Source organism: Pecten maximus, unplaced genomic scaffold (assembly GCF_902652985.1).
Source record: "Pecten maximus unplaced genomic scaffold, xPecMax1.1, whole genome shotgun sequence".
NCBI lineage: Eukaryota > Metazoa > Mollusca > Bivalvia > Pectinida > Pectinidae > Pecten > Pecten maximus.
The window spans coordinates 60,440-70,448 of NW_022982735.1; the positions used below are offsets into that span (position 1 = coordinate 60,440).

General features: G+C 43.3%; 1 protein-coding gene across 1 annotated transcript; it reads left to right on the forward strand.

Moving 5' to 3' along the window:
• Positions 1 to 1,021: 1,021 nt before the first annotated feature.
• On the forward strand, positions 1,022 to 6,766 carry LOC117320875. The gene has a single exon (XM_033875357.1). The coding sequence runs from the start codon at positions 1,022 to 1,024 to the stop codon at positions 6,764 to 6,766; it is 5,745 nt and encodes a 1,914-aa protein (XP_033731248.1).
• Positions 6,767 to 10,009: the final 3,243 nt, after the last annotated feature.

A 10,009-nucleotide genomic window follows, 5' to 3' on the forward strand; every position in this document is an offset into this window, starting at 1 on the left:
TTCTGGTTGGGACTGGAGACAATCAATCAGCTTCATACCTCCACACACTTAGGTATCACAAAGAACATAGTGTCCATCTTTGCAGCTACAGTGAATTCAAACATTCAGAAAGTCTGAAGGAGAATATACGGCCTAATGAAACGAGGAGGACTGCACGGAGAAAACGGGTTAGATAATATTGCCTGCCTTCACCTAACAACCGTATTGGTCATACCAATTCTTCCTGTGCCGCCGCGGCTTCCGTAGTAGTCTCGCGATTATCTCCCTTTGAAGAACTCTCAATATTGACAATGTTGTTTACTACGGTTGATGCATACTTCGTGTAAAGAAAAAGATGTTTTATGTAACTTGCAGCCACCACGGTGTAAGTACTTTCAGTTATCAGAACTTATATAAGTAATATAAGTGGTTTTTGTTCATTTATGACTGTTATTTCTTACAAAGTACGATTATTTCAACAGTTGTGAAACTTCTGCGCTCGTACCACGTGGTGTCACTATACGATGTGCAGACGGAGCTATGACTCTCAGTTGTGAACTTTTAATAACAATGCTGCTATTTGAATTGAAGATTTATTGTTGCCAATCATTGTTGAACATTGAAACCACGACATTTATTAAGATTTATGGAATTTTCGTGATCGAAGGAATCGTCAGTTTGTCAAAATTTTCAATGTATGGAAGCTCATAGTTACCATATAACTGACAATGCTAAAATTGCTATACATGTAAATTCAATTTTTTACGCGTATTCTTACGTTTCTTTGTTTCTGTTTATTACAGACTTTTACCATTTTTCAACACCTTTCAACACCAAAACACTACAACTATATGTATTACAAACTAGTTGGAAATAAAGGATGTTGTACGAGGTAAACTGGCTGTACATTGTTTATGGGACAGCACAGTAAAAGTACCCAATCGGCTGAAGTTGAGATCCAGCTACGATTTCAACAGGCAACGGGACAACGTCTACGTCAAGGACACAGACATCGGTCTACGCCTACACGAATTCATACAGCATGGACGACCACACAGACAACACACATCAAGTAACGGAGCTCAGTGAGGCAACACACACCAGTCAGCCTAGGGTAAGGACGTTAACTCCCAAGGCTAAGGAACTGTACGAGGATGCAGTCCAAAGTCACAACAAATTTTATGAGGATATGTGGATAGAATTAGATTCCCATCTTCGACGTGTAAAAGGTGAAGGTAGGAAATTAGATCTCGATTCCCTGATCGACCTTGAGAGAAACATACGGGAATGTACTGGTAGCCTTGATAAACTCCAATCCAGTTTCTTCGAGTATCTGAAACGCAAAAACACAGAAGAGAGCCTTGAACTTCTTGATAACCAGAGTTTGAGATGGCACAGTCATACGTTAGTCATAGATCAATCTATTAAGGAATTAGGCACGTGTATGGAGCGGGCAGAGAAGCAAAAGTCAATTGAGCCTGCATTATCTTCGAGACAATCCAGTGCTGGGTCTAGTTCGAAAAATTCAAGTGTGATTTCTGTCATCGCTAGAAAAAAGGCAAAGGCTGAGGCACAGAAGGCACGCCTGCAATATGCTGAACAAGAGGCGGCCCTAAAGAAGAGACAGGCAAGGCTTGAACTGGAAAGTGCTCGAGCTAGCGCAGCAGCCAAACTGGAGAAAGCCGACCTAGAAGCCGATCTTGACCTACTTACACAAAAGAAGGAGGTCGCTGCTGCGGAAGCGGAAGCGGAAGCCCTTGAGGACTCGGAGGAGTTTAACCTAACTCATAACCACGATAGGATAAAGGCTATTCCGAAATTTGACACGCAGCAACGAACAAGAGCCTATGTCGAAGAAACAGTATATCATGATCATAGTGCTGAACTCCCGGTGACAGCAGACCCACACTTGCATTTACCTATGAATCCAAATGCACCTGTTTTTACTACGGCAACCAATACGGACACAGGTATAGCTATGGACCTCACCCGTTTTCTGTTGAAGAAGGATCTTCTTCTCTCAAGGTTAACAAATTTTGATGACAGACCAGAGTCATACCAAACCTGGAAATCAAGCTTTAAGTCAATCATGGCAGATCTTAACGTCACCCCAAGAGATGAGATGGATTTGCTTGAGAAATGGTGTGGACCCGAATCTAAACGACATGTCGTAAGTCTCAAAGCTTCAAACTTCGGATTCCCAGAAAGAGGACTTTTGAGAGTATGGGAGCGTCTTGACGAACGGTTTGGGGCACCAGAGATGATAGAAGCTTCACTTAGACAGAGGTTAGCGAGCTTTCCTAAGCTTACACCAAGAGACACCAAGAAACTGTTTGATCTATCAGATTTAGCATCCGAAATTGAATCACTCAAGGAGGATAGCCAATATAAGTCTCTTTTAGGATACTTCGACTCATCGACAGGAGTCTCGCCAATTGTGTCCAAACTTCCACATAACCTACAAGAGAGATGGACCAATGCTGCAATAAAGTTTACAAAAACACACCATGTCGCATTTCCTCCATTCAGTTTCTTCTCTGAATTTTTGAGAGATCTAAGTAAAGTGAAAAACAATCCCAGTTTCACATATGACCAACCTAATGGAAGCAAGAATGATAAGACTGTACAAAGGAATCCTCAAGAGAGAAAGAACATCTCAGTCAGGAAAACCAACGCTGATAGCATACAAAACAGTGACAGAAACAGAAAGACTTGTTTTCTACACAACGTTAGTTCCCACACTCTCAACAAATGTAGGGCCTTCCTCACCATGTCGATGGAGGAGAGGAAGAAGTTGTTGCGGGATAAGAAGGTCTGCTTCCGGTGCTGTGAATCGACGTCACACATCAGTCGCAACTGTGATGTGAAACAACCTTGTAGCGAATGTAATAGTGCAAGGCACTGCACAGCACTCCATCTTGAACATCAGTCAAATTCAGGCTCCTTAGAGTACGGCGAGGAGCCTGCATCCTTGGTATCTAAATCTCCTGTCCAAGTTAACTGCACGCAGATCTGTGGCAATAAGTTCAAAGGGAAATCATGTGCCAAAATTGTTCTTGTTGACGCGTTCCATCAAGACCGACCCACAGACCGCATAAGACTTTATGCCATGATTGACGACCAGAGCAACATGTCACTGGCCAAATCACAATTATTTGACCAACTTGGCATTAAAGTAAAACAACACAACTACGTGTTATCTTCGGTGTCCGGGGTTTCGAAGACCACAGGCAGAGACTCGACTAAGGTTATCGTTGAACCTGTAGACAGGTCTATAAGTCTTGACATTCCCATCCTGTTAGAATGTGACCGCGTCCCTGAAATTCGCGATGAAATACCTACTCCTGAGGTAGCCGAAAACTACGCCCATCTCAGAGACGTTGCCAAGTGTATTCCTCCTATTGACAACACTGCTCACATTTTGATGCTTATTGGAAGGGACGTAATTAGAGCTCATCATGTTTTGGACCAGAGAATAGGACCATCAAACACGCCATATGCCCAGAAACTCCCTCTCGGTTGGGTCATAATCGGAGAGACTTGCTTAGGAAGGACTCGCATTCCAGAACTAGTAAATGTTTGTAAAACCAATTTCCTAGCAGATGGCCGACCATCACTCTTCAAACCCTGTCCGAACGAATTTGAGTGCATCTACGATGCGAACAGGTCCTTAAAGGAGCTTGATGTATTAGGAAAACATGTGTTCCATCGTACAAAGGAGGATGAGAAAGTCAGCATGTCACAGGAAGACCGAAGGTTTCTCGGCATCATGAAAGAAGAGCTTGTGAAAGGTGATGATGGTAAATGGATAGCTCCACTGCCATTCCGCGATCCACGACCAAGATTGACTAACAACCGAACACAAGCTGTTAAACGAGCAAGAACCCTGGATACCAGTCTGCGAAAGAACCCCGTGAAGCGACAGCACTTCGTAGACTTCATGGAAAAGATATTCAGTAGTGGCCACGCCGAGTTAGCGCCGGCGCTTAAGGACAGCGAAGAATGTTGGTATTTACCAATTTTCGGTGTATACCACCCGCGGAAACCGGAGCAACTTAGAGCAGTGTTTGACTCCTCGGCAAGGCACAATGGAGTTTCATTGAACGATGTCCTCATGTCTGGTCCAGACCTTGCAAATAGCTTGCTTGGAGTGCTGATGCGGTTCCGAAGGGAGTCGGTGGCTATAGTAGGAGACATTGAGCAAATGTTTTATTGCTTTCAAGTAAGGGAAGACCACAGGAACTACTTAAGGTTCTTATGGTACAAGGACAACAATCCGGAAAATGAGTTGGTGGAATATCGCATGTGCGTCCACGTCTTCGGAAACAGTCCTTCTCCTGCCATTGCCACCTTAGGACTTCGAAAGTCAGCCGAAGGAAATGATGATGACGTTTCCGACTTTGTCACTAATGACTTCTACGTGGATGACGGGCTTACCTCATTACCAACTGTCGACGAAGCTGTTGACCTTATGAAAAGAACACAGCATGCACTTCACCAAGGAGGGAAACTACGCTTACACAAAATTGCCTCTAATAGTGATGAAGTTATGAACTCTTTTCCTGCAGACGACCTTGCAAAAGGTGTTAAAGATCCCGATTTAGGATGTGAACCACTGCCTGTTCAGTGTAGCTTGGGAGTCAGTTGGAGTTTGGAAACCGACTCGTTTCTTTATCAAGTCTCAACAGAAGCTAAACCATACACGCGCAGGGGCATACTGTCAACTGTCAACGGGATCTTCGACCCGTTAGGATTTTTGGCTCCAGTAGTAATCGATGGGAAACACTTTTTGAGATCTCTTATTCATGGAACCAAAGATTGGGAAGAACCTCTCCCCGCAGAACATCGCATACAATGGGAACTCTGGAGAGACTCTCTTGAACACCTACAACATGTTCGTATACCTCGGACCTACGCACAGTTTTCATTCAAACTATCTATTGACAGTACCGTCCATGTCTTCTCTGATGCCTCCGAGAAAGCTATCGCTGCAGTAAGTTATCTACATACAAAGGATGGAAACGGAAAACAAGATATTGGATTCATTCTTGGCAAGGCTAAGGTAGCCCCCCTCCATGGCCATACAATACCGAGACTGGAATTGTGTGCTGCAGTATTGGCCGTGGACATAGCAGAGACAGTATCTGACCACTTACATATCCCTCTTGAGAAATTTCGATTCCACACCGATAGCAAAGTTGTACTTGGTTACATATACAACAAAACAAGGAGGTTTTATACATATGTAGCCAATAGGGTAGAACGCATTATACACGTGACGGACGCAGATCAATGGTCGTATGTGCAAACAGATAGAAATCCAGCAGATGAAGGGACAAGATCAGTACCCGCCCAGGCTATTCAAGACAGCATGTGGCTCAATGGACCTACTCGTCTTACTACGATTAATGATATGACATCAGAGCATGTGTTTGATCTGCATGAACCAGAAGATGACAAAGAGGTAAGGCCCCAGGTTCAAAGTCTAAAGACAGACGTCAAACAGTCACCACTTGGTTCTCATCGCTTCGCAAGATTTTCTACTTGGAGGACCCTTATCAGGGCTATTATGACACTGACGCATGTGGCACAGTCCATTGTCAGCAAGTCCGAGTGTAGGGGTTGGCATATTTGCAGTAAGGACAGAAGTGTTGCTGCTTACCACAAGGCCGAACAATTCGTGGTGAAGGAGGTGCAAAAAGAGGCATATCCGGAAGAACTAAACAGTCTCGAACGCGATCAACTTCTTCCAAACGGAAGTTCGATTCTGTCACTGAACGCATTTTTGGATCAGGATGGAATTCTACGAGTAGGCGGACGCCTAAATCAAAGCCATGTTCAACAGAATGAAATGAATCCAATCATCATCCCTGGGAAGCATCATGTCGCATTACTTCTCGTGAGACTATTTCATGAACAGGTTAAACACCAAGGGCGAAATTTCACAGAAGGAGCCGTGAGGACAGCAGGATATTGGATAACGGGCTGTAAGCGCTTGGTATCAACGGTCTTGCATGCGTGCGTGAAATGTCGTAAACTTCGAGGGAAATTGGAGCACCAATTGATGGCAGACATACCTTCCGACCGACCTCAACCTGGCCCACCATTCACCAACGTCGGTGTGGACACTTTCGGTCCATGGCAGATTGTTAGCAGGCGTACTCGTGGTGGTTCAGCCCAAGCAAAACGCTGGGCAATTATGTTCACATGCCTCACCACCAGGGCTATCCACATAGAGGTGGTAGAAGAATTGAGTTCGTCGTCTTTTATTAATGCCTTCAGAAGGTTTACCGCTGTGAGGGGCCATGTAAAACAGATCCGATCAGATCGTGGCACTAATTTCATTGGCGCGGTGGATGATCTGCAGATTAACGCCTTTAAGGTTGAGGAAGAAGCAGTGAAGACATTCCTATACGACCGCGGAACTACCTGGCTTTTCAACCCACCGCACGCATCACATATGGGCGGGGCTTGGGAAAGGATGATAGGTGTCTCACGTCGCGTTCTTGAGTCAATGCTGACAACAGTGATGGACACTAATTTGACTCACGAAGTACTCGTTACCTTCCTAGCTGAGGTTTGCGCGATCGTTAACGCCAGGCCACTAGTACCCGTGTCTTCAGATCCGGAGGATCCATTTCCAATCAGTCCGGCTACACTTCTGACACAGAAACCAGACTCCATCATCGAACCATTTGTGCCTCTTGATAATTCTAGTTTGCACAAGGCGCAGTGGAAAAGAGTGAAGGTTCTAGCCGACACATTTTGGAAGCGCTGGAGAGCCTAATACCTCCATACTCTACAACCTCGACGGAAATGGAATGACAAGCGCAAGAATATCGCGATAGGGGATATTGTGCTACTTAGGGACAAGGAGGTATCAAGGAACAATTGGCCATTGGGTTATGTCGCAAGGGTCTTCCCAAGCAATGACGGTTTAGTTCGAACGGCAGAGGTCAAGATTACTTCCGGACAAGGAAAGCCTGTGTTATATGTACGACCGATCAACGAACTGATCTTACTTCTTGGAGACAACAAAGGCTGAATGTGACATAGAAAGTGTATTATGTGGTACTCGGTAGTGTTGTCTAGTGACATCAGGCGAGGAGTGTGCCGTCGCGGCTTCCGTAGTAGTCTCGCGATTATCTCCCTTTGAAGAACTCTCAATATTGACAATGTTGTTTACTACGGTTGATGCATACTTCGTGTAAAGAAAAAGATGTTTTATGTAACTTGCAGCCACCACGGTGTAAGTACTTTCAGTTATCAGAACTTATATAAGTAATATAAGTGGTTTTTGTTCATTTATGACTGTTATTTCTTACAAAGTACGATTATTTCAACAGTTGTGAAACTTCTGCGCTCGTACCACGTGGTGTCACTATACGATGTGCAGACGGAGCTATGACTCTCAGTTGTGAACTTTTAATAACAATGCTGCTATTTGAATTGAAGATTTATTGTTGCCAATCATTGTTGAACATTGAAACCACGACATTTATTAAGATTTATGGAATTTTCGTGATCGAAGGAATCGTCAGTTTGTCAAAATTTTCAATGTATGGAAGCTCATAGTTACCATATAACTGACAATGCTAAAATTGCTATACATGTAAATTCAATTTTTTACGCGTATTCTTACGTTTCTTTGTTTCTGTTTATTACAGACTTTTACCATTTTTCAACACCTTTCAACACCAAAACACTACAACTATATGTATTACAAACTAGTTGGAAATAAAGGATGTTGTACGAGGTAAACTGGCTGTAATAAACAGATTTGATGATCTGCAGATTAACGCCTTTAAGGTTGAGGAAGAAGCAGTGAAGACATTCCTATACGACCGCGGAACTACCTGGCTTTTCAACCCACCGCACGCATCACATATGGGCGGGGCTTGGGAAAGGATGATAGGTGTCTCACGTCGCGTTCTTGAGTCAATGCTGACAACAGTGATGGACACTAATTTGACTCACGAAGTACTCGTTACCTTCCTAGCTGAGGTTTGCGCGATCGTTAACGCCAGGCCACTAGTACCCGTGTCTTCAGATCCGGAGGATCCATTTCCAATCAGTCCGGCTACACTTCTGACACAGAAACCAGACTCCATCATCGAACCATTTGTGCCTCTTGATAATTCTAGTTTGCACAAGGCGCAGTGGAAAAGAGTGAAGGTTCTAGCCGACACATTTTGGAAGCGCTGGAGAGCCTAATACCTCCATACTCTACAACCTCGACGGAAATGGAATGACAAGCGCAAGAATATCGCGATAGGGGATATTGTGCTACTTAGGGACAAGGAGGTATCAAGGAACAATTGGCCATTGGGTTATGTCGCAAGGGTCTTCCCAAGCAATGACGGTTTAGTTCGAACGGCAGAGGTCAAGATTACTTCCGGACAAGGAAAGCCTGTGTTATATGTACGACCGATCAACGAACTGATCTTACTTCTTGGAGACAACAAAGGCTGAATGTGACATAGAAAGTGTATTATGTGGTACTCGGTAGTGTTGTCTAGTGACATCAGGCGAGGAGTGTGCCGCCGCGGCTTCCGTAGTAGTCTCGCGATTATCTCCCTTTGAAGAACTCTCAATATTGACAATGTTGTTTACTACGGTTGATGCATACTTCGTGTAAAGAAAAAGATGTTTTATGTAACTTGCAGCCACCACGGTGTAAGTACTTTCAGTTATCAGAACTTATATAAGTAATATAAGTGGTTTTTGTTCATTTATGACTGTTATTTCTTACAAAGTACGATTATTTCAACAGTTGTGAAACTTCTGCGCTCGTACCACGTGGTGTCACTATACGATGTGCAGACGGAGCTATGACTCTCAGTTGTGAACTTTTAATAACAATGCTGCTATTTGAATTGAAGATTTATTGTTGCCAATCATTGTTGAACATTGAAACCACGACATTTATTAAGATTTATGGAATTTTCGTGATCGAAGGAATCGTCAGTTTGTCAAAATTTTCAATGTATGGAAGCTCATAGTTACCATATAACTGACAATGCTAAAATTGCTATACATGTAAATTCAATTTTTTACGCGTATTCTTACGTTTCTTTGTTTCTGTTTATTACAGACTTTTACCATTTTTCAACACCTTTCAACACCAAAACACTACAACTATATGTATTACAAACTAGTTGGAAATAAAGGATGTTGTACGAGGTAAACTGGCTGTACATTGTTTATGGGACAGCACACTTCCATACGGACTTGCGTTTTGTATTCCCCCAGCCAGCCAGACAAAGAGGCTTGAAATATTCGTGAACATACTTTGAACTATCCCCAATCTTTATCTTGAACAACTGCAGATGCTATGATGTATATACTGACGGGGTTCCTCTACACAATAAGCTCCTGTTGTAGCTAGATTACCAAGTAGCGCTACGCAGCAGAGATTAGTTTACAAACATTTTAGACTAAAAACTCGAAATTCAGCAGCTGGTTTAGTGCATCGAGACGGCTCTTGTAACAGTATGATAAATCAGACCCCATTAGTATATTGGAAACCCCACTACAATGTATCTAACTTACACTGGAAGCACAAATTGCAAAACGTCATCAGCGAATTCTCTACTTGATACTCAAGCAAGCTTACTCGTATAGTAGCTTAGAATTCCTCGACATACTCCAATTCAGCCAATGATACCCGTTGTTAGTATCACGGAGGGAAGTCCAGGGATGATTCTAGGATCCATGAGATTGGAACTTGAGCGCAAGGCTTTCAAAGAGAATGAACTCTCAGGCACATATCTGCTGTGTACAAACGGAAGTAAAGCTGTAACGCACTTCTTGCTGCACTGCAAGCCATTGTAAAAAGTAAGGACATTGTTACTCAGATATGGCCTAGCCTGTGTATAGGAAACCAAAGGAAAGAGCACTCAGGGTAATTTAGGACCCAGTTAATAATAGACAGCAGTAAGTTTATAGATCAGGAATGCAACAATTGTGTAATCAACCAGTAACAAGTTGAGCGGGCTGAAGTTAGCAGCGGATTCGTTATTCGTTATTG

Bases quoted from the DNA above. Each gene is read 5' to 3' on its own strand.
- LOC117320875 (XM_033875357.1), top strand. From the start codon at position 1,022: ATGGACGACCACACAGACAACACACATCAAGTAACGGAGCTCAGTGAG.